Source organism: Actinia tenebrosa, unplaced genomic scaffold, assembly GCF_029948245.1.
Source record: "Actinia tenebrosa isolate PJP-AT-01 unplaced genomic scaffold, QUT_ActTen_1.0 PGA_scaffold16__25_contigs__length_10494907, whole genome shotgun sequence".
Taxonomy (NCBI): Eukaryota; Metazoa; Cnidaria; class Anthozoa; order Actiniaria; family Actiniidae; genus Actinia; species Actinia tenebrosa.
This window is the reverse complement of record NW_028292576.1, coordinates 6,524,036-6,549,694: the sequence shown is the minus strand read 5'-3', so window position 1 is coordinate 6,549,694 and position 25,659 is coordinate 6,524,036. Positions and strand designations below refer to the sequence as shown.

General features: G+C 36.5%; 2 protein-coding genes across 2 annotated transcripts; one reads left to right on the top strand and one right to left on the bottom strand.

Moving 5' to 3' along the window:
- The first annotated feature begins 1,580 nt into the window (after positions 1 to 1,580).
- Positions 1,581 to 6,077, top strand: LOC116305017 (transmembrane protein 138). The gene is made up of 4 exons (XM_031714835.2): positions 1,581 to 1,746; positions 2,811 to 2,982; positions 4,218 to 4,293; positions 4,819 to 6,077. Exons 1-4 carry the CDS (start codon positions 1,622 to 1,624, stop codon positions 4,926 to 4,928), a joined length of 483 nt encoding a protein of 160 aa, XP_031570695.1. The 5' UTR covers positions 1,581 to 1,621; the 3' UTR covers positions 4,929 to 6,077.
- Positions 6,078 to 6,952: 875 nt separating this feature from the next.
- Positions 6,953 to 21,229, bottom strand: LOC116305016 (tetraspanin-33). Its single transcript, XM_089031119.1, has 8 exons — positions 21,053 to 21,229; positions 16,661 to 16,846; positions 15,216 to 15,290; positions 14,176 to 14,271; positions 13,041 to 13,163; positions 12,311 to 12,352; positions 10,820 to 10,942; positions 6,953 to 9,932 (listed from the first exon to the last, which is right to left on the bottom strand). Exons 1-8 carry the CDS (start codon positions 21,131 to 21,133, stop codon positions 9,804 to 9,806), a joined length of 855 nt encoding a protein of 284 aa, XP_088887245.1. The 5' UTR covers positions 21,134 to 21,229; the 3' UTR covers positions 6,953 to 9,803.
- Positions 21,230 to 25,659: the final 4,430 nt, after the last annotated feature.

Here is a 25,659-nt window from a genome sequence, read left to right as displayed (position 1 = left end):
GGTAGGCCAAGGAATACCTTATGTAACCAGAAAAGATTAATCAGTTCATTTCATGGTCATAAATAATTATCGAGTAGATCGAGAAAAGACCGCTATAGATAGGGCGGAACTCGCACGATTTTTCAAGCCCTTGCATAAAAATTAAAATGGATCATTGCAGGAAGCGGTGAGCGAGAAATGCAGGAGTTTGGGATAGGTGTGGCGAGTTGGACCAAACAGTACCGGCTTATGGACCAGAGAATGAAATATGAGCATTCAAAGCTGAAGCTACACGGATTAGAGAGACGTCTGCGATCCTGCAAAGCATGAACTCAACGTCATTTTGAGCTAGGAACGGAACGGCAAGAAAGGTGGACAACAGTAGAAAAGTGTGTGAAAAAGAACTTACCGACTTTTTAAAATAATATCGAACGTCAACAGCGGTTTCGAGATTTAACTTCAGTTCTTGATCGCCTTCTGTCTTCGCGGATTTTTGTAGCTCTTGTTTCAAGTACGTACGCGCGACTGTGAAAATATCCTCAGGCGGACTGATTTGTTGATGTATATGGACACTAGCTATACACGGCTTGAAGGGTCGCGGGAACTGAACTCTGCCAAGGTTTTCGATTCTGTGTCAAATAAGTTCAATAGCGGCGGTCTGCTCTAAGAATACTTATGTAATGGGGGGAAAATAAATCTAAAGCGCTCTAAGCTATGGACATGATTTGCCGTTAGGAAATAATCGCGATCGGAAATGATTAAATCAAAGTGAATTCAGCAAAGGTCTGCGGAAATTGCAAATGAAAATTCTCAAGCGCCTTTTTACCCCGGGCAGGATTTGTGTAGCTTGGAAGTTGCAATAATTGTATTTTTGTTTTCGCTTTAAGTAATTAACGCTACTTAAGGGATCTCTATTACGTACGAAAATAGCTCCAAATTTCCTTTCGTTTGGAAAAAAACACAATGGAAAGATGGATGGATAAATGAATGGGAATGGAATAGGATGGGATGCGTATTGGAGATTATAGGAAGGAAGCAAGAGAATAAGAACTAAGAGAAGGAATCCCCGTGCCCCATCATGTGTACACTTTGATGTTATTTCTAGTCTATTCTAAAAATATCATCCAATGATATCATTTATTTGACCCGTTTGATTTTCTGCATGCGCATAGTACGCGCACGCTCTACGCTGTTTGCTAACGTTTTCTTTTGCTTTTCTTATGTTCAAATGTTCAAATCTGCCCTCAAGATGACGATGTAGGTCAAAAGCTTTGGAAAATAAATGTAAAAATACTCCAGAAATTTGAACAAATTACTACTTCAATTTCCTGTCGTATTTGCCAAGCTTTCGACGTGCACATTCATATCCAGGGCAGAGTCGGAAATAACGGAAAACCCCCAAAACGTAAGCGAACAGCGTAGAGTGTGCGCAGTAAATGCGCGTGCAGAAAAACAAATGGTTTAAAAATAGTATCAAACTGCGCACATGATGGTTACAAGGCTATATAGGGGGTATTCCTTCTCTTAGTTCATTTTCTCTTGAAGGAAGGATGTCCCCACTTATGTCCCATGATGCAATTAGGAGTATGGAGCCCACTGTAGTGGTTAGTCAGCGGTCACCCATCATGGTGGACATCAAAGGATGAGAGTTTCAAGGTATCGTCCTGTGGTTTACGTACAATTACTCTTCTTATTCATCGATATTTTTATCAATTCCTTTGGAGAGCTCTTCAGAACAGCAGATGTGGTTCTCCTGGTCTTATATATGTAAGTACAATCCGCTTTTTGTGTCCAGTTAGAAGCGTTTTTTAGTCAATAATACTGACATTGTTTTCGTGTTTTGACATCAGCGCGTCGTTATCTTCTCCTAAAATACTCTTCAAATTTTTACTCCTTGCCATGAAGATTATCTTAGAATCTTTAAAATCTTTTTATTTTATAGAATATTCATTAGATTCGTAAGATATTTTGAGCGATCGATCGAGCGAAGTGCGTTTTTTGACAGCATTGATCTTCGTTTGCGCATTTTAGGCGCCTTTCAAATGCTCTTTGTTGAATAGAATCATGACTCATGGTTAAGATTTCACCGGACTTTCCATTGTTGTGGGCGGAAAAGACTTCCCAAGACTTGATAAAACTCTGATTCTTGATTTATTTGTTCTTTCTGCAAGATCCTGGTTAAGATCAAAGAGCAGTTTAGTAAAACAAAAAGGTTAATATTTCTGTGTTTTTATAGCGGTTTGGCAGTTGGATTATAATGTATACTAATTAGATGATTCACAACGTAATTACATTCCTATCTAGCTTTTTATTTACATTCAACATAATGTATTTTCACCGATAGTTATTAAAAATTCCGATATCTTAAATCATAATTTCGATAAACCTTACCAGCAAAGGTTTTCAGAGGTCTGACCAGGTTTGAAAAGCTTCATTTTCAGCCATTACGTGACCAAAGCCAAACATGTCTGGGTTAATTCTTAGCTTTCCTCAATTAAAATAATTACAAACCAGACTGTTGGATGCTTAATTGACAGAAGCAAAAAACCAAAGCCAAATCTAAAATTACTAATATGAATTATATGAAAATAGGTGCATAATAGTGTATATCAAATGAACAAGGTTTTGTCATAGATTCTATTGTTGTCATGGAAACACCAGAATTATACACATTGATATAAGGTTTAAATTTTCAACAAAAAATGGCCTAAATTAGTACACTTTAGAAAATGCCTCCCACACACACACACACAAGCACCACCACCTGCTAAAGGATGTTGGGCTTAAGACTAATGATAAATTTTCTACCCATTATATTTTTCTCCCTCTAGCATCCAAGATGTCTGTATCATCCTCGCCATTATTGTAGTCTTCCTACTCTTCTTTAATACCTATATATTTCAAGCTGGATTGGTGTCGTTACTGATTAGAAAGTTTAAAACTACCATAATTATAGCTGTTGTTTACTTGGCCCTATCTGTTGGTCTGCACGTATGGACAATGGTAAGCACATGTATGGTAGTGTTGTTCAGAGTAGATTTCACATGACTTAGAAATGGTATAGCTCTAGCTCCACCACATAGACTTTTTTTTTTTTTTTTTGGTAAGATAAATGGATTTATTTCTGAAATTTATCCAAAGAATGAAGGCCAAGTAAAAGTAGTTTCAAAAAGTTTGCAATTTCTTGAAACTAAAAAAGACAAAGAAACTCTAAATTCTAATATTAAATGACATTTCTAAATTTTCTTATCCGTTTGTGTCATCATATCATTGAACATGTTTCTTCAACCATTATTGATTTTGATAATTAACCCTCTCATCCATGGCCAAGGGTAAAATATTGCCAGATACTGCCACCACATAGACTTAATGACATACTTTAAGACCAGGAGGCAATGTGTGACATATACAACTGCTACTTCATATTTACAAAATAAATGTCTTGTGAGTATATACGCCTATTTCCAAAAATGAAAACTTTGTCGGTTGGAGATCTGAAATCTGAGACCGAAAGGAATTGTGGGTTGTAAGCTGTAAATTATTTTTTGGTTTTAATCATTATTTCGCAAAAGGTTAATATCTTGATATACTAACTTTGAACAATGACCTGCGCTGGCAAACTTTCTGGGTAAGTGTATATTGAATTTTTGACGAGAAAACACTCAGTCCCCCACAATTCTAATTGGTCTCAGATTTCTGAATTCAGATATCCAACCGATGACGTTTTTTGAAATAGGTTTCTATAATAATGTTAAGTCATTTTGGCTTGTGCTCCTCAAAGATCAAATTAATAGAGTACTAAAGTGTGAGGTCACAAAAAAAAAATTTTGACTTTAATTATTTTCGATCTCTAATTTTTATAGACAATCAAAAAATATGTCTACACACCAAATTTGACGAGAATCGGACAAATATCAGCTGAGATATGACCATTTGAATATATAATTACTCTATACAAATGCTGAAAATACAGTGATTTGTATAGAGTAATTATATATTCAAATGTTCATATCTCAGCTGATATTTGTTAGATTCTCTTCAAATTTGGCTTGTAAACATCTTTTCTGATTGTCTATTGAATTTGTTAACCAAAAATATGATCAAGCAAAAATTAATTTTCACTTGAGTACTCTATAGCCTCTTTCTAGCCTATACAGCCTCTTTCTAGCCTATACAGCCTCTTTCTAGCCTAGTGGTCTCAGACTTACCAAAGTATTTTCTATTTTTATGAACAACAGTCTAAGAAATGGGGTGATCCACAGAAATTCATCTGGAATGAAGCCCTTCAAGCTTTGTTTGTCTTTCAGAGAGTTAGTAAGTATAAATGTCAATCCAAAACATTGTTGTTAAATAATTCTAGGAGTTCTACTAAAATTTATGGTAGCTGAGTGCTATGCAGTTAATTAAAGCATGTGCAGATTTGCAAAACATTAGAGAAGCACAACACACCAGGGAACACCCTCACCTTTGAATTGTGAAACGTTTGTTGTTAGAAAGTTTCACAAAGCTGGGGGTGTTGTGAGAAAGTCCCCCCAAAAGTAGAACTGCTTTTTACTTGTGCAACTGAAACTTGTGTGGTGAAAAAGTTTCAGGGCAAAATTGTGCTGTGTAACACTTCAAACTCTCTCTTCAAACTTTTTTCAACATGCCCCATGGCCAGTGAACAATCCAATCAAAGCTGAGCATTCACAGTGAGCAGGCAAATAATTTACATGGTGGATGATAGGAAAAAATAATGCACTGTGTAACACCACGTGAAACATTTCTCTCAATGCTGCTGCACATAAGTTTTAACTAAAAGTTTCAACGTCTAATGGGGTCCGTATTTACCTATTTCAGGTGCTGTACTCTACTACTACTTTTACAAAAGAACATCATTAAGACTTGGTGATCCAAGATTTTACAAGGACACTGATTGGTTGCGGCAAGAGTTTGCTAGGACACACTGAACTCTAGATGACAGTTTTAAATATTGTTGTCCAGAAAATGCTGTTGTCCAGGACAATCTTGCCAGGTACTAGAAAAGTTACCAGACTCTACAAACGAAGAAGAAGCTGGCTGGTAAAAAAATACCATCAACATCTTACTGTAGGGAATCACTTTTCTCAGTGTATTCCAGTTTAACAGGTTCTCCAAGCTGGTAGTATGTTAGACGTCTGTTTTACAAGATTCGGTTGTAAAGAGCAACTGCTTTGTCCTTATGGGGGTTGGAGCCAGGGGACTTGAAACTGAAACCATAAGAGGATTTGTAGCTGATCACTACAGCATCTTTGGCCACCATTTCTTCAAGATATTTTTAAAGATTGCCACTGAAATTAAAAAAACTGTTCCAGCTAGTTTTTATGATTTGTAAAGATAAGCTAAGTTCTTATAATGGCATACAGCTATTTCAATAAACAAATGCTTTTTAAAGGTTTGGTCTCATGTTTCATGTTGCATACTAAGCTTGAAATGTATTAGAAAAAAAAGTTTGAACCCAAGTGTTGAAGTTTGTTGTGAAATGTGATCGTCCGGGTGAGTGTAGTCTTGAGAAAGAATATTGTTGGTGGTGACTTGTGTTTCGACAACCTGAGCGGAAGTCAACTTCAGAGTCCAGTGAGAAAACGAGAGAGAATGAAATGTATTGTATTCATATATAAATAATGTCAACACAGAATTATGAAAAATGCTCATAAAATTTAGGAAAAGTTCATTCGTAATGCGCGGACCTTTCGCTGATCGCATTCACATCACCCATAATGCAGTTCTGGCTTGGTATGCAACAAGGAACAAAACCTTGATCAACCTTTCTTGAAATAGCTGTATATGTATATTTTATAATGATTTAACAAAATATAGTTCTAACTTTTTATAGCTATCCAGTCCATTTATCATCCATGTATACTTCAACCATTCTTTACAGTTCAGTGACAATTTTAGTTCCACCCCACCCCCACTAAAATAGTTGTGGTTCTATGTTCATTGTCTTCAACAATGGATGATATGATACTAGTTCTAATTTATTGAGTAAGTATGTACAGAACTGTGAAGTAAACGAGAGCATAAACAGCCTGGTTATATGTCACAACAAATGCATTAAAATGTTGCCAATAATAATATTTAGGGTCAAAATGAAAAGCAGTTCTATTGTATAACGTTTTTTCTAAATACTCCTTCTTACAGTTCCATCCAGTGACCGTGAATAATAGTTTCAAAACTATAGTTAATCATGAGCAGAAACTCCAACCTCGACTTGGAATTCTTATTATTCATGGTTGCTGAACGCAACTGTAAAAAGGAGTATGTTTCTTTATATGACAGGATTCGTTGTCCACAGGTCAAATTGTTTCAGTGGGGGAAAAATTCACTCTATTTTAGCCATTTTTGTGAGCCGTTGGACCTAGAAATATCAAAAAGTAAGGGCTATCAAATATTAATACTATCCTCTGAGAAAAGTGAACCTTTTTCTCTTCACCTCATCATTAGAGTGAGTACAGTGATTTAATTGGCTTATAAAAAATCGTTTAAGCAAAATAATTAGTAGTAGACAATTCCATTGTTTCCTATTGTTTTGCTTTAACAATTATACAACTTTGTTTCATGTTGCCGAGATACCAGTATACCTACTTTTTCACTTGGAAAATTCCAAACCCTTATCAAATTGCGTAACTGTTTTTTTTGTGTGGCATATCTTCTTATTTACCATGACACGACATCAACAGTTGGTCGAAATGTTATCTACTCATGATGCCTAGTGTTGACATAATTTGTTGGCATTTCCTCTTATTATTTTATCATGATTCTGTACCAATCAGAAAGGGAGAAAATTTACGTTTGGGTTAAGATTACATTTGGGTTAAAAAAGATATGTTATACCCATAAATCAGATCAAATGTTGTTGGATTTAAAAATAAAGTCTAATTTTTTGTCATGACGAAAAATTGTACAATTTCACGAGCATGATCAGGAAGGGTTGTAAACAAGTGCTCAGAACTTTATCAACACTGTTTAATTTTTTTAAGAATTATTGTTTTAAATTAGCTTTTTTTACAAACATAACTGTTGCTAGATTTAAATTTAAAACTAAGGGTTGCCATGATATCAGATGGCTGAAAAAAACCACCATATTCACTTTACCCTAAGGGAGTTTTATCCTTGCTCATAAAAAATGATCTTGAATATAGAGCTTTTAAGTGTGACGTCAAAATGACTTCCAGGTCCAAAACCAAAAAAACAGTTTTGTTCACAATAAATTCTAATCGCTTTAGGTGAAGGTTAAAACGTTCCCCGCTAGCAGAGCCTATTTTTCCTTTGTTGTTTTGGTTAAAAGAAGGGAGAGAAAGAGAAGAGAGACTCTGCTAGCAGGGAAGTTAAAACGTTGAAGATAGGAAAGGAATTTTAGGAAGAGAAGAGAAAAGACAAAGTAAAAGGACATTTTTGCTTTGTTTTGGAAGTTTTTTTTGAGTGGTTGGACCTGGAAAAATGTTACAACATAAAAGCTCTAATGTCCATCAGGGTCTGGAAGGGGGGATCCGTGTCCATTTTCCCCTACAACCAAAAAGCAAAATCCTGCATCCCAGACATTGAATTCGGCAATCCCTGAGTCAAGGCCAATACCAATATCCTGAATCATGTAAGATTTTTTTCTAGTTTCCCGGATCCTGCTCTATATTTTATCCGTTTCCTGGATCCCATAAATACTCTTCCACACCCTGATCCACGGTACCTGAAATGGCTGCATTTTACTCCCTCAAGATTGTGCAAAACCTTTTTTAGAATGCATAAGAAACTTAATATGCTTTTGTTGTTATGTTTAGTTAATTACAGAACTATGTTTTATTATCTTAAATCTGTTACCTACTCAAGTACTAGTCACTTTCATTGACTGTAGACTAGTACGATTATTAAACACACCTAAAAATGACTGAATGTGATTGGCTTGAAGCTAGCTTTAGTTGTTTTCAGATAATATGGACATCAATACAGTCAATGTTCATCACAAAGCAGTGGGAATCTGTCAGTACTCAAACAAGGATCTACACTGTACAGTATCAGCAAGAGAAAATGAACTAAGAGAAGGAATCCCCGTGTCCCATCATACATGTGCACACTTTGATGCTATTTTTAGAATCATCGATGCTATTTTTAACTTGTTACCATGCCTGCGCAATAATCATGCTTCCCTTTAATGCCTTGTATTAGGACACGAAAAGCGTCATATTTCACTACGTCCATGACAAAAACACAGGCTTTGTTTACTGCAAGACTGGAAGCCGCCTACCTTCAAGAAATCAACAAATCAGGCTGTTCACTCAAAATATCTCCAAGCTAAAAATAGCATCAAACTGTGCACATGATGGTCACAAGGCTATATAGGTAGGATTCCTTCTCTTAGTTCATTTTCTCTTGGTATCAGCTATTACTTTTCACGTTGGTGTCTTCTATTGTAAAGATACAATAGTTTCTATGCAAAATAAAATAAATTAGCTGGGAAATTTCTACTGAGGGCAAAAATGGTATGAGCAGTTACTTTCCTGTCATGCTTTGTGCTAGAAAAACTAGCTCATGGGCATTGTCTATTTGGGCCACATTTTGAAAATGCTTGGAAGGGCCAACAAAAGGCTTTTTTTAAACCAAAAATCTTAACTGTATTTTGTACTATCATTATGGATTTGCAAAGACAAACTGGTAAATTAGAAGTCTGGATGCAAAAGTGTTGAAAGAGATCATTAAAAAATGATATATGGTACAGTTATCAAACAGTATACGTATGAAATAATTTACACAATCCTTCAGAAAACAGATCCACAACGGATTCTATGGGAAGTTCCGGGAGAGATGCTCAAAGCTCACTGTCAAAATCATGTCAGACTCCGAAGTCCTACTAGTTTTTCTAAATATATAACTTGGTTTTTCTAAATATATAACTTGGTGGCATTCATTAATGTATGTATAACTTACATTTTTAGAGTAGAAAAACTACAAGGTCATAATTGATCTTAAAATTTTTCTGTTAACGACAGTAACTTCAAAACCACCTGTTACTTTATCTCTATCTAAGGGATCCTAGCTAAGGGAGGCAGCATAACAAATCCCTCCCGTTCAATATTCATCCAGGCAGAACAATGGGGAGTAGTGAGGAGAGGCTGTTGATTACTGTATGTTCAAAGTCATGTTCCTATAACTAGAGGCAGACCTAATACAAAGATTATTACAAAATATTCTTCTTTAGATACAATAAATAACACTATACCAACAAAGTGAAAGTATATAGAAAAGTACTGTTAGTACTTATACTTACTCTAGCACTTAATGTAAAAAACATTCAGATTAATCTAACTTACAGTAGATACCACTTAGTTTATAGTGTGACATGAAGAATCGTGCCCTGGAAATATTTGTAGAATGTCAATGGTTAAGTAGCAAATAAACCATTTGCAATTTTTCATGTGAAGACATTACATGAAGGACAAAAAAAAAAAAAGCTAAAAGGCTAAAGATAACAGCTGGTCAGTTACTATAGTCATAACGATCAGCTAAGTTAGCTTTAGCTTTGCAATACTGTATATACATCATTTCTGGCTTAATGTTACTGGTCAAAATTACCAGCAAGGCAAAGATTTGACTGTATAAGTTTCAATTCTGTCAGTAAAAATTAATTATAGTATGATGGTTTTTAGCAGTTGACTTCTTTTTCAAGTTAGAAACATTAATATAATTAGTTAGAAATGGGTAAAGGATTTAGCAAGACTTTCAAGAATGCTGTTTAAAGTTAGTTATTGAAGCATTCCAAGAACCCACCAAATACTTCCAGGTACCCTGGGTTTTTCAAGTCACACTGCTGACTACTGAATATAATCGCTTGTCAGAGGTGTACGGTCAGGTCTGTACTTGTACATAGGTGGCTTACTGCACTCGGCAATTTGTTCTTTGATTTGTCCAACAAATATGTGCGTCAAAATGATGCCGAGGAACTGAAGAAAGAAAGAAAGACATCAAAGCAAGTCTCAAATAAATGCTACAGGGAATATAGAAATCTGTATGAAGACAGAAACCAAATCCTTTCCTCTTCTCAAAAAGAAATATAAGGCAGATATTTGAAATGTTTGATCTGAAAAAAGCGGCCATCTTGAAACCAAACTTCTGATCCTAAATGTTGTATCAAAACTCCTAATTTGCATATCAGGGACCGGTTGTACGAAGGGTGGATAGCACTATCCGACGGATAAATCCTTATCCAGTGGATAAGTCGATGCTGTTTTCCAATAAATTTATCCACTGGATAAGATTTATCTCTGGGATAGCGCTATCCAGGCTTCGTTTAACCGGGTCCAAAATATTACTGAGGAACCGTCCACACTATGCCAGATAAATTTGAATCTGCAACTTTCACACTGAAACCGAAAAAAAGTTTTCAGCCCACACATAAAAATGGATAAAATGCTTGGTTTGCACACTAGTTCGATCAGAGGCAGCAAAAAACGCTTCATTGCACATCTGAGCATGTGCATCGAAGCTGAAATTGAGCCCACGGTGAATTTTTAGCCTTCCTGCCATGTTCCTATGACATTCATGACGTCATCGTATTCAAAAATTTCGGATACGAAATGTTCTCTGTCCACACTAATATGGCTAGCCGGCGTTTTCAAATTGTTCCACTCTACTGGAGACCGTATTTGAAAAAAAATTGTTTTCGGTGAAGAATTGTTCTGGATTCGTCCGGACTGGTGTGGATGGTAGGCCTAACCAAATAAATAAAAATTTGGATTCAAATTTTTCCGGCATAGTGTGGATGGGGCCTGAGCATGGTCATAGGGGTTACCATTTCAACTCCCTAACAAGCTTATTGCATAAAACTCACCTGAGGGAAAGCAAACGCAATAGCTAAAGCACCAACAACATACAAGTGATCCCTGAACCATATAATGACTGCATCTAAACATCCAACGATATAGATTTTCTTTTCCTTGGCAAGGATGAGACGCTGAAGGAAAAATATTTAGTCATCAACTGTCAGCTTCTAGTATTCAATTGCTTGTTTTTACCTGTTATAATTTCTGATTTCTTGTATAAAATAATTATTTTCTGAATTGCAAGTTTTCAGTAAAATTCTGTCTTGTTGAGAGAGACCATTGAGAGCAGTTAGTGCTCAGTGTTTGATCACCATTTGGTGCAGATAATAGAGAGTTTTAGCTTGACTTTTATTTTCTTTTATTTGACCACATATTTTACTTTACTTTACTACCTTTTGCAAACTTTCTCACTACCAAAAATATTATTTTCTTTTTTTACTACTTGGATTTTTCTGCAATTCCTTTCCAGTAATTTAAAATAAGAATTTTTCACTGGTCGACTGACATTTGCCGTGAATAAAAATTTTTTATCTAACTCTGTAACGAGATTTACAGACTCTTATTCAGAAAGGTATGTTTTATTGGGTGGAGAGCTGGGGCTTCAGAGGAGAGGGTCATCAGTAACAACCCTTATGAAAAAAGAATATGTTTAAAATATGTTTTCTAAAATGTATTTAAAGCAAATTTTAAACATGTTAAAAACACGCTTAAAGTGCTACTACGACGAAAATCGCTCAAACTTGGATTCAGTTGAAACTTCCTAAGAATACTCTTTAAAGGTCCAATAATCACTGTATGAAGTGTTTTCTCGATATTCAGGACGAAAGCATGATATTTTTACGATTATTTTTTGGAGTCTGTGACGTCATACACTCAACATCGAACATCGCTCCATACATTTCTTTGTAGTTTATGATCAAAATATCAGTAGTAAAGGGAGAAAGAAATACCCAAACACCCCAAAATATAAATTATAGTCCCAAGTAATGTGAAATAAGCACATTAGCCACCCTTTGGGCTTCATAGGAATAAAATAAATTAAGGATTTATATACAAAGAAATATATGTAGCAATGTTTGATGTTGAGTGTATGACGTCACAGACTCCAAAAAATAATCGTAAAAATATCATACTTTCGTACTGAATATCGAGAAAACACTTCATACAGTGATTATTGGACCTTTAAAGAGTATTTTTAGGAAGTTTCAGCTGAATCCAAGTTTGAGCGATTTTCGTCGTAGCACTTTAAATATACATTAAACATGTTGATTTTTGGTAAGGGAAACGTAACTTTTGTTTAGGGTCAGTCCTTTTTTATTTTGATTTGTCAAAGCTTTCATTTGTTGACTTAATATAAGGGCTATAAATTTCTTACTGAGTAAAGTAGGGGGAAAAACTCTGCTGTGAATCCCACAGCCCTCTTGTACCTTTCGTTAGCTGATCAAAACCCAGCAACTGTAATTCACAAAATGATGTAAAGTAAAAAAAAAGATATTTACATGTTTATGCCTGACATTCCATCCACACTGTACATTTATGCTCTATAAGAGAAAGTAACAAACTGGATATTAAGTATTATTCAAGTAATACCATGATCACCTTGGAGTCTCTTGTCTTCTGAGGGCTTTACAAGTCCGAATTTCCCGCATGCATAGAACATGAAGGAAATTTAGAAGACAAAGAAATCCTTTGTCTTCTACTAAATTTCCCTGTCACATATAGTAAATGTAGGGAAATTTACTAAAAAACAAAGGATTTCATTGTCTTCTAAATTTCCCTCATGTTCTATGCATGAGGGAAATTTAGAAGACAATGCCTCGTCACCCTCAGGGACAACTCAATTCCCCTGCAACTGAATCGCTTACAACGTATGCTACTTATGATATTACTGCACGGTTTCCATGTGGGACGTGTTCTCAAATCTGCGCATGCTCAGTCATAAGATAAATTAAAAATGACAACTTGTTTTTAAATTCTATTTTTTGTTTTATTCCACAAATTTTCTCTCGTTATTCAGCGAAATTTAATCACTAATTTCCCTCATGCCATGGTTTTACTTATAAAAATATATATTATTTATCAGCCATTGATTTGCTTCATTGTTTAACAATCCGTTTTCCCATGCGCGTGCTTGGATTACGTAAGGTTTATGTCAGGACCTCTGAACTGGGCAGAGACAGGAATATGGCCCGCTCGCACAAGTAACAATTTTTAGTCATGTTCTCTTACCTGGCCTTCGGTTTTGACGCAACAAGAATGAGGTACTCCACATTCCTCTGGAGATGGGCCATTACATTTGAAGTATTGGTTGATGTTCCAGTCATTGACGTTTGAGCTGCCACAGCATTTAAACTAACAAACAAGATATTTAAAAACTTATTTAGTTTATATCCTATGTGGACTGATGACAAGATATAGACCATATAAAAGAGGGCATGTCCCTTGAGATACCATAGTTCATCCGTTACAGAAGACAAATGCTTTGATTAGAAAGGGTATATAAAAATTTGTGATTTTCCAAAATTTCAGTGTAATGAGATTAAATCTGATAAAAAGCTACCAACAGCCGTTTGAAATTAGGCCCCATCCATACGTATCCGGAAATTTTTGTATCCGCAAATATTTTTTTTGCAGATACGAAAATGTTTGTGTCCACACGCAGCGTATTTGAATCGTTTTCGAATCGTTTTCACTGTCCACAAGTATCCGGAAATTTCTTGATCCGCCCTGATGCACGCTAGTGCCTAGTCCCTTTGACGGATAGTTTTTCTTATTAAGCATGCGCAAAATCGTGTTTATGTCATCGTATTCACAAATTTGCGGATACGACCGTCCACACATATCCGTATTCGGAGTGTATTCGAAAATTTCCACTCAGGAGACTGTTTTCGAAAATTTCCGGATACGGATACAAAATTTCCGGACACGTGTGTACGTAACCCGTATCTGCAAAAAAAAAAATTGCGGGTACAAAAGTTTCAGGATACGTGTGGACGGGGCCTTAGAAAGGCTTGTATGGAAACAATGACCAAGGGCCAGTCAACCTTGCTTCATGTTTTTAATTTACATAGTCTTTCTTGTGATGAAAATATATTTTTGAAATCAACCAATCTTTTCCTTGTTTTTCATATGGTCTATATCCATTATGATTAAATTTTAGACCCGAGCCTGAATGGCATACAATCCAGATACTGAGTTTATACGTCTGAATAAATTGAAAAATGAAAAAAAAAAAAAAGAAAAAAAACAAAGAAAGAAAATTGAAAACAAAAAACAAAAAACAAAAAACAAGGCTTCAACTTCTTAGCCTCAATGTTGTAAATGAATTTCAAATTAGATTTTAAAACAATTTCAAATTACTCACCTTTTCTTGGATACCATCAATAACATTTTGTAGATCAATATCATCCCTGTAGTTTACGATGCCTTTCTTTATTTGGGTTTCAATTGAATCTCTCACCTAAAAAAAAACATTGGCACTCTTAGTCCCAACGGGATTAATGAACGCTTTACTTTCAACTAACCTTTTCTTTTGTCTTTTGATTGTTTGTTTTTGTTTCCTTGCCTACCTTACTCTCATTGGTTTCTTTTGTCTTATTCTATCATATATACACTCCTTTCTACCACTTCTTTCTCTTTTACTCCGACGAAGGACTAGCGTCCGAAACGTCAGTAAGTTTTTTCATCTTTTCACGGTGTATAATTTACCTTTTCATCATTACTGTTTCATTAGAAACACAGACGCAGCTCACACTAGTTTTTAGCTAGTTATATCTTTTTTAAAAAAAAAAACATTGTGAAGTTCTAACATGAAGAGAATATCAGACTCTATCTAAGTGGGTGAGCAGACAGATGGACAGATACAGGCAGAAAGATAATGGTTGGGTGCTTGGATGACGGTTAAGGGGATGGATGGAAAGAAGGATTATAGATGGGAGATGCAAACCTGTATGGATGGATACTGTATAAAGAGAGATAATGATTGAGAGGATGGGATGACAGACTTTAAATAGGTAATGGTTGTTGGCCAAAAAGGATAGATGGATGGGAGGTCATGGGTGGGTTAGTGATCAGGTCATGGCTGGGTTATTGGATGGGAGGATAGAAAGAAAGGTGGGTGATGAATGGATGAATAGATAGATGGATGGAAGGATGACCAGGTCGTGGATGGGTAATAGTTGATGGAAGGATAGATAGCTGGATGATGATCAAATGTATGGATAGATGGATTGGGATGACAGATAACTGGGTGGTTGGATTCAATGGATTAGATTTTATAAAGTTGGCATAAGAACATGGACCTAAAGTAGGACAGATTCCAAACGTCTAATAAAGAAAATGCAATTTTAAAACAAAAACTTCAAAGCTGCATACACATTAATTTGAAGAAATATTATCATTTACCTCAGGCCAGAAAGCAAATGCAAGAAGACCTCCAAGAATTTCAAGAATGACAATGATAACCATCATCCATTTGTACTGTGAATAAAAGATAAAATTAGATTAGTAGATATTGGTTTGTTTGATGCAAAATATATATTTAATATATATGCATTGTCATATGATCGCTTGTCACCACCACAAGTACAGCAGTGGTGCAGCTCAACAGGGTCTAACTAAAAGCACGTGAAGACAACTCTGGCCGCTGTTATGATGCAATGTTTCCTTTGAATAGGGAATTAAGGGGAGTGTATCTAGTGCACTCGCATCAGGACACGTTTAGGGTTTCAGGTTCGATTCCTGCACCCAACAGGGTCTGCGTAGAGTTTGTTAGGTCTCCTTCCCTTGATTCAAAGAATTTTTTCCAATTTTTCTCTTTCCATCAAGTCTAGCACATTAAATCCAAATAGCTGTGTCTAAATTAGATCAGCCCAGAGGTTGTTTCAGGGTTCAATCTCTGAGTTAGCCATGCCCTGACTTAGATCAGCTCAGAGGCTGTTTTAATGTTTGATCCATGAGTTAGCAATGCCCTGACTTTGATCAGCCCAGAGGTTGTTTTAGGGTTCAATCTGTGAGTTAGCCATGCCCTGACTTTGATCAGCCCAGAGGTGATTTCAATGTTTGATCTGTGAGTTAGCCATGCCCTGACTTTGATCAGCCCAGAGGTTGTTTCAATGTTTGATCTGTGAGTTAGCCGTGCCCTGACTTTGATCAGCCCAGAGGTTGTTTCAGGGTTTTGATCTGTGAGTTAGCCGTGCCCTGACTTTGATAAGCCCAGAGGTTGTTTCAATGTTCGATCTGTGAGGTAGCCATGCCCTGACTTAGATCAGCCCAGAGGTTGTTTCAGGGTTTGATCTGTGAGTTAGCCGTGCCCTGAATTTGATCAGCCCAGAGGTTGTTTCAGGGTTTGATCTGTGAGTTAGCCGTGCCCTGACTTAGATTAGCCCAGAGGTTGTTTCAGGGTTCGATTTGTGAGTTAGACATGCCCTGACTTTGATCAGCCCAGAGGTTGTTTCAGGGTTCGAACTGAGAGTTAGCCGTGCCCTGACTTTAATCAGCCCAGAGGTTGTTTCATTGCTCGATCTGTGAATTAGCCATGCCCTGACTTAGATCAGCCCAGAGGTTGTTTCAGGGTTCAATCTGTGAGTTAGCCGTGCCCTGACTTAGATCAGCCCAGAGGTTGTTTCAGGGTTTGATCTGTGAGTTAGCTGTGCCCTGACTTTGATCAGCCCAGAGGTTGTTTCAGGGTTCTATCTGTGAGTTAGCCATGCCCTGACTTTGATCAACTCAGAGGTTGTTTCAGGGTTCAATCTGTGAGTTAGCCATGCCCTGACTTTGATCAACTCAGAGGTTGTTTCAAGGTCCATAAAATTTGAAGGTTTGAATATGATTTTCTAGTGTGCCCATACCGTTTCCAGGAGACAAATGTTTTCTCTGAGTGCTCCAACAGTACCAAAGAATGATATGATGATGATCAAACAGCCAACAGTAACCAGAATAACTGCAGGATCAGTAGCAATAGAAGAAAGCTCCTTATATGACGACTTCTGCGTGATGGACCAAATACCAATACCAAGCATTACACCTCCAATTGCCTAACATAAGAATAATAACAATGTCATTGCATTAATCATTGGATGAGGTTGAGCATAATAACATAAAATTTCTATTCATTTTTCTCACTACCTTGCTTCTCATTGGCCTAGAGCAAGTAATGATGAAAAGGTAAATTATACGCCGTGAAAAGATGAAAAAACTTACTGACATTTCGGATGCTAGTCCTTTGTCGGAGTAAAAGAGAAAGAGGTGGTAGAAAGGAGTGTGTATACAGTCAATTCAAAAAAGGTTGTTGTCGACCGGCTCAAGCCTACGCAACCGGACCGAAAGAAATATGGGTAAAAATCACTGAAGCGGTTTAAATATTTGTTCTGAATAAATTGTTCCCGTTAGTAATAAGATAATAATGGCAAGAAACAATCCATCAAATGCATGTCTTTGGGTTTAAGGAAACAAAAACAAAGTACTTATGATTCAGTTCACAATTTCGAATATATGAAGGCATTTAAAAAACGTCTCCTTCAACACTTCCCGCTTGCCTACGAACGTTCGTGCTGTTAACCAGGCATAACTAGTCAGATAAAATTATACAGTCAACTCGGCTTCAATGATTACTACCCAGAGTTCCTTTCGGTCCAGTCGCGTAGGCTTGAGTTGCTCGACGACAACATTTTTTGAATTGACTGTATATGATAGAATAAGACAAAAGAAACCAATGAGAACAAGGTAGGCAAGGAAACAAAAACAAACAATCAAAAGACAAAAGAAAAGGTTAGTTGAAAGTAAAGCGTCCATTAAAGGGCCACTTGGACGAAAATTGTTCCAAAATTAAAACTCTTTCATTCGAGCTGGAACTTTGCTGAAATAATCTTGAACACATTAAGAACCTCTCACTGAAATATCTTTCTAATATTCGAAAGGGAAGGGCCAAAATTTTACGATTTATTTTCGTCCGCCATTAATTTCTTTGTGTCACGGCCAACGAGTCATTATGTACAGCAGTTTTACGCTGTGACGTCATTTACTCAACACTGTCATGTTAGCGTCGTTTTGACTATACATTTCTTGTTAAATTACCTGAAGTTTATTTGATGTTTTAAACGCGTTATCGTGAAAAGAATCTCTAAACAGACTTTTTTTAAACCTTTGATACCTCTTCAAATATGATGGAAACTCCTTTGGACGCTCGCTTTGTCAATCCTGAAGAGTTAGAACCATAAATTATAATGTATGAAGATGAAGCCGAACTAGAAGAAGAAGCAATGCTTAGGAAGAGGTTTTCATAAAAATTCCTTACGTTCATTTCATTATTTGTATTTGCTACCTACTGTCCATGATATAAAGATCTTAAATTTGAAGTTTCAATGTAATCTAATAGTGATTGATGTTATGAAAACAACCGATTGCCTTTTGAATTCTGCGTTGTGATATAAAGATTTGTGACAATATACTTAGATCTATGTGCCGAATAATTTAGAATGTGATCTCGTAATTCTCCTAGCTGATTTACTACAGAACGGTCATTATTTGCTTCAAAATGTTTATTATGCATTGAATAGGTACAAACATACGATTATCTAATATCATCTTTGTAATAGAACATGTCAAAGGTTTCTTATTTATTACTCGCGCGACAGCGGCGTCTGTCACTCAGCTCGTAGGTTTTTCTTTCATTGTGTCGGATGTCTCGCGGACCCAAATTGTGGGGTTGTTCTTTGCCCTTGTATGTAAATATACCTTGAAAAATTGTTATCCTTAAAATGATTCGAATCCCGAATATCTCAGTCACTTCGCGCGATGGAACCGCTAGAATCTCGTCCATGCGTCCTACTTTGTTGTGATTCTTGGCTTGCCGAGATGTATTGAAATTTTCGAATTATGATCGTCAGTATTATTGAAACTGAAAAATTTCAGCGCCTAGACATTGTTTGGTCATATAGTAGTTAGGAAACCGAATGAAACATTATATATTTTCTGAATAAACCAAATAAACCGAGTTTTACGAACATGGCACATACATTACCCACCAATGTTTTGGTTTGGGTTGAGTAAATGACGTCATAAGTACTCGTGCCAGTCTTCTTGAGTCGAATTCTGTGATTCAAAGAAATTAATGGCGGACGAAAATAAATCGTAAAATTTTGGCCCTTTCCTTTCGAATATCAGAAAGATATTCCAGTGGGTGGTTCTTAATGTATCCTAGATTATTTCAGCAAAGTTCCAGCTCGAATGAAAGAGTTTTAATTTTGGAGCGATTTTCGTCCAAGTGGCCCTTTAATCCCGTTGGGACTAAGAGTGCCCAATAGGTGAATAAGCCCTAATCTAATTCATGAAATAGAGCCCTAATCTAATTCATGATTTATTTGAACTCAACATGATAAATGTAACATTTATAGGTTTTCCTCGTGCAATTATTACACTTATCTGGTCAAGTTTACTCAAGGTCACAATAGAGATTGAAATACCTTAGCTTTTTACAATAAATATATAATAAAATAATTATTGAATTCCCTTAATATAAAAAATTACATGTATCAAGACCTCTGCCTCTTTATCCAACTCAGATAGCTCGGCCTTGGTCTTGATAATGACACTTATTTGTCTTGGTGGATGTTTTCCCATTTCATACCACATGTCATTCCCTAGAGTATCATTTCTCTGTTTAAAGGGTTGTAATAATGGGAACACATACGAATATGAATACAACTCAGAAAAACTTATTCTCAAAGAAATAACACTGAGTGTGTAAACACTGCACCAAGATGAATTAGGTGTATTGTATTAGAGCAGGGTTTAAAATAATGGTCGATCAGTTGCCAGTCATGAGCATAGGCCAAATTAGTTTTAGCTTCTAAATTCGTACCTTATTTCTGGCTGAAAGGTACTGGTGAAAATGACTGACAAGGTAAAGATTTGACTGGACAAGTACCATGTCTGGTTGGACATTATCCAGTGTCTGGCCATTACCTTGCGCCTACTGCTAACTAGCTGAGCAACTTTGAGGCCTGTTTACACTAGCAATTTTGTGGTGACTTTTTTGGAGTTTTAAATCGCATGTGCAAACGTCACCTGGCTTGAATCCATGGTTTTAGTGGGACTCAAAAGTACACATGTCAATGCCCAGTGATTTCAAATTCAAATGAGCTTGAAAATTAATGTAATTTGTAATGATTTTTGAAAGTGATTTCAGAACCAAAAATGCTGATGTACCTTCCCATCCTTAGGACAAAATATTGATGATATGAGGGCAGAGTTTTGAACAAGTTTCTATGAATATAATATTGTCAAACTCCTATTTTGTGCCAACCTGTGTGATATTGTCAAGTAGCTTCTGAAGATAAGTACAAATACAGGTTGGCTACTACTTAACAGAGGTTTTTACATAGTAAGCTTGCTTTTGAATATATATATATATATATATATATATATATATATATATAACAAAACGTAAACAGAAAGTAGTGCATTTATGTATGGCTGTTCATATACAGATGAAATTTGGATCTTCTCTAGCAATCTAATTAAAAACAATTTAATGAAGTATTGAACCAAACGATGATAAAAATGCAGTCTAAATCACGTCTATAGTGAGATAAATATCGATAGTTTATGTATGGTTGACAAAAGCAAGGTCACTCAAGAGAATCGACTTATATTTGAAGTCACGCCTAAATCTAAATCAACGATGCTTCTGGAAATACAATGGTATTTTTACTAATATTATGGGTTCTAAACAGAGCTACTTGGATTATGAAGTAAATAAGGAATGTTTTTCAAATAAAACAGGAGCTTGTATGCTTATTTTGAGCTCCCAAAGTTAGAGTAATTATGCATCAAGTCAGCTTAGGAATAAAACTGATTTGAAACGATTTTCGACCTTTGTTCGCTCTCATGTTGCTACTAAAACCACAAACGAACCAGAACTATTAATAGCTTATAATCAAGAGATTAAAGCTTGTTTGTAAGTCGTGCTGTAGCAATCAAACTTGAGTATGAACAACAAAGCTTGACTTTCCTTTTCCAAGTCAAAAATTTAGCTTCACAACATGCAATCCAAAAGTATTAGACAAAACACAAATATATCAATGCTGTTTTGAGCTTGACTTCATAATACAATCAATGAATCTCTTGGACTATTATTTATTAAATAAGAAACTTGGAAAGGTTTCTTTTTAATTTCGAACCAAATGCTGCAAATCTGTTTCACTTCTTCGAGCTCAAAACCGATTCTTAAGCCAACTTACCCAATAGAAAAGGTTGAAAGCAAAGAGAAAATACTTCAGGCATTTGCTGATAACGTTCTTTGGTTCCTCGGCGTTGTACATGGCGGGTTTTTGGATCTTTTTTGCGGAGAAGACTGCGATGTTTTTGAATTTCGTTTAAGGGAGGATCACATGTAAATGAAAGACGCTATGTGCAGAATAATTATTATACATTTGCATAATTTAGAGCACAGGGAGCCCAAAGCCGAAAAGAATTTGAGGTTAAAATTTTATCGAAGAAAAAGAAGAAAGAAAAGAAAAGAAACGAGGAAAAAGAAGTAGGAAGAAACAGTGATTATAGAGAAAAGGAGGAAGAGAGATTGTCACTTGTAGTACTGGAAGGAAGGCTTGACTTCCGATGCAAGAAACTTGACATCATGATGAGTCATGATTTTAAACAAAAACGACCCGTTTTCCTTGTAGTATCTATACCGTATTTTGAGAAATATGTTTTCAATGAATAGGCGAAACTGAGTGTGTAACGCTGAGTCTTCCCCTCTTTCCCTTCTCAGCCCAGAACAAAGCAGCAGTAAATAGACTTAGTTGTGTAGGAAGTACGATACGACGAAAAAAAAGACAAAAAGACAAAAAGGAAAGGACTGGGACTGGAAGGAAGGAAGGAAGGAAGGAAGCAAGGAAGCAAGGAAGCAAGGAAGCAAGGAAGGAAGGAAGCAAGGAAGGAAGGAAGGGGTGACATATGAGTGAGTAGTTTACTTCTCGCTTCTCATGCACAGTCGTGGTACGAGTTCGAGCCCAGGTTGGGCTGATTCATATGTGAGTTGAGTTTGTTTGATGTGTTTTTCTCTCCCTTGCCACGAGGGTTTTTCTCCAGGTTGTCTGAGTTGAGTGTTGTATGCTGTAAATACAGAATGTAATGGTGGGTGCGTGTGGAGCGACCGTTAATTTCACGGAAGAGCCCGGTACGGAGAGTGATGGTTGTAAAATATATATTTGTAAGGAAAGAAGGAAGGAAGGAAAGAGAGGAAATTCATATAGAATGTATAAAAAAGACTTGGGCTTATTGCGGACACGTGGTATTACCGACTCGTGGCATGATTGTTGCTTATATAACATTTATATTTACATCACGGTAAGAATTTCACACTCGAAATAACTATAGAGGGAGGGAAAAAGCTTTAAAAAAGAAATTGTCGGTGTCCACACCCACCCAATTCGACTATGGCATTTATGAGTTTAATTCAGAGTTGACGAGCTTTCCTATTCCTTCCTCCCTTTCTTGCTTTTCTTCACCATGCCGGGCAGGCGTGTACATTCACGTGTATAGCTAGTAACGACACATGGCATTTCTTATAGGCTATCTTCTCCCACCCTTGCGGGTTAATTATATCAAACTATAGCAAAGGAACGAATGATCTATAGAAAAACTGCCTTCATGCGTGCGTTTTCAATACTTCCATGCATTATATATGCTGACTTCCGTGATGTTCCGCCCAAGATTTTACATGCGAAATATGTTGAAGTCGCCACTCCCAACCTAGATACGTCATTTGGAGTGCGTACGCTGTTTCTGATCTTGTGCCGTTGTTATTGGTGTCATTAAGCGTTTTGAATGGTTTAATTAAGCATGACTCTGTCGGATATCTTCAAGGGACCATAGTAATTGGGAACAATTTTCAGATATCATCCCTTACACGTGATCGATCATCTGCATGTATTTTTTTATTTAATTCTATTTCGAATCACGTGTGAAAACAATTAATATCTGCTTTAAAGAAATTGTTATATAATCCAGGTTAATGCCACGAGTCAGTCATACCACGTGTCCGGCCACTCCACCCAGTGAGTGTATAGGCGGAGAAACAGAACCTTAACGTTGTGCTCCCTGACATATTCTCTGTCTTTGATTTTCATCATCAAGAATATATATGGGCGATCTGAGACTAAAAGGAATTTCTGTGATTTTATGTTTTCTGGCTAATATACGAAAAAAAGTCACATTCCTAACTCAAAGAACATGATTCATATTCCAATCTAAAATGAAACTACGTTGTTCGTTTACCGTGAATATTAACGATTTGCAAGCGTGCGATTCGGTCTCAGATTAGTTAGATGGTGGTAAAACGCTCGCCTCTCACCTCTGTTGGTCCGGGGTTCGAATCCCAGCCACCCCATGTGAGCTGAGTTGGTTGGTTCTCTTTCTGACTCCGAGGGTTTTTCTAGTGGTCCCTCGGTTTTTCCTCCCTCCTCTCAAATCAACCCTAACTAACTCAAACTGGTTAGAGCTGTGCTCCGGGGTCACACATGGACTGTAAAGCGGCTGCCAGAGGCGCATTCACATGCTTTAAGTTCGACCCCGTTGAGCTGCGCCACTGCTGTACTTGCGGTGGTGATAAGCGATGACAAGTTTTTTTTTCAACCATCTTATGCATGAATTCGAACAGAAAAAAATCAAATTGTTTTCACTTTTTCTTCATATTTTTATCTTTTTAACTCATATTTCGAGGTTACATACTCTACTTTAATATTACAATGAGTAAATGTGACTGAACCGAATTAGTTAGGAACTTCCTCTATGATTCTAATCGTTACTATAGTTTCAAACTTTTTTACAAGATGTCACTTTTTTATATTCAATCGATGTATTCAACACACCAACGCAGTCCCAAATTGTTAACCACTCGTCATTATGATTTTCAGCTCTTTCACCTTAGTTAAAATAATCAAAATAAACATCCGCAAAACTTGATCATGAAACTGTTTATATGAACTAATTTTACTGCTTTGTATATTAGCCTTTAAATACGGTTTAAGTCATTTTTTCGTGTTCTTTTTAATAGACTGGGTTTTAATGGGATCTAATTGTCGTGGTCTGTTCAATCTGTTCCTCCCCTCGGTAAAACTAGGCTCCATTACGGCATCATGTTGACTGCACATGGCTGGTGACGGGATCCTCGGACGGTGCTCTAGCGGTTTCAGATGTGGCGCGTTTCTGTTCTTTCTTAAATCAAAATCTTCGTCTTTAGGCAGTATATCTATTTCTCCATAAAAGATCTGTCGATTTCTTTCTCTGAAAAACTCGGCCAATTCCAACAGCGAGGGTTCTGGCGCTTTCTTTGACATACTTATCTTGGAAAACGTCGTTGTCAGAAATCAGTGTGTTGCGAGTGATTTCTGGGCAATTAAGTGGCAGTTTATATAGCGTATATGAATGAATCCCTACGATGCTGTAACCATGATGTGGAGGTGGGGAGGGGAAGAAACGACAAATTAGATCCCATAAAAACCCAGTCTAAAAAGAACAAGAAAAAAGGAGAAAAAAAGAAACGAACAAAACAAGCCCAAGAAAATCAAAACTAAGTAAAAAAGTAACAAAGTTTGAAACTTTACTCGACTTATCGTAACTCAGCGCGAGTTAGGAACTGATGTAATATGATAAAATGCCTGTTTGTAGCGTTATTTTCAATTGTACAAAGATGATTTGTTGCATTTTTGTTAGAATGTTGCTTTGTCAGGCTTTTTTATCGAAAATGTATGGGAAATAAGCAAATGAAGGCCTAAACCTCATTTTCGAATAAAATGTTTGCTTTGGGTTAACACTTTGATTCCACTTTCATCGGTCATCTCCTCTTCCAGACAAGTTAAACTTTGTGAATAACAAGATTTTAGCCTTGTACAACAGCCTTTCTTCAAGAAAATAGTTTTTGGCGCTTACTGCTTGAATACGAAAAGAATTCTCTCTTAATAGATAGTTTCGAGAATGTCTGTAAATAACTTTACAGGTTGACATTTATGACCAGTGGTTACTAGTTGTGACTGCGCATGCGTTGGTGTCTAATACATCAATTGAATAACATGGAAACTTAAAGATCGTGTAAGAAAATTTGAAAAGATAGTAACGTTCCGGACAGTTCTTTGTTGGGAGGAAAGAGGAAATCCATGGAATTCAGTTAGAGTTACATTTACTTGGCGCAATTGATACAGTAGATTATGTAACCTTGAAATATGTATATATAGACTGCACAATAAATACCAAGAAAAAGGGAAAAACAATTTGAGTCATTTTTAAGTTTCTTTGCCGATTCAATGACTGTACTATTAGCCTGAATACGACACTGATATAGGGACATATTCCCAAGATGGCGTCTATTTCGTCCCCTCATACAGTCCCACTGCATCGTGCAGTGTCAACTCGACCCAGGTTATACGGGACATAGCAACGGTAACTAAGGGGAGTCGGAGCGATGAAAAGGTTTTCGTCACGGAACCAGCAACGGTCCACGTGACAAGAATTTGATCGCTACAAATTTTCGTTATATAACAGAATCGCAAAACGTTGACATGAAAACATCCGACAAACGCAAAGCATTCTTTCTTTCTTTTTTGATAACGGTCCACGTGACACGGAGTTGGATGCAACCGGTATTTTCATTATGCAACAAGAATCGAAAACATTCGACGAAAAATCTGACAAGAAAATGATTTTTTAAAAAGATCTAGTACTTGACAAGAATTGGATTCTACGTATTTTCGTTATGTAAGTAGAAGCGCAAAATTTTCACATGAAAACATCCGACACACGCAAATTATAATTTTTTTCTAAACAGGTGTGGCGGTTAGCAGGAACTGAA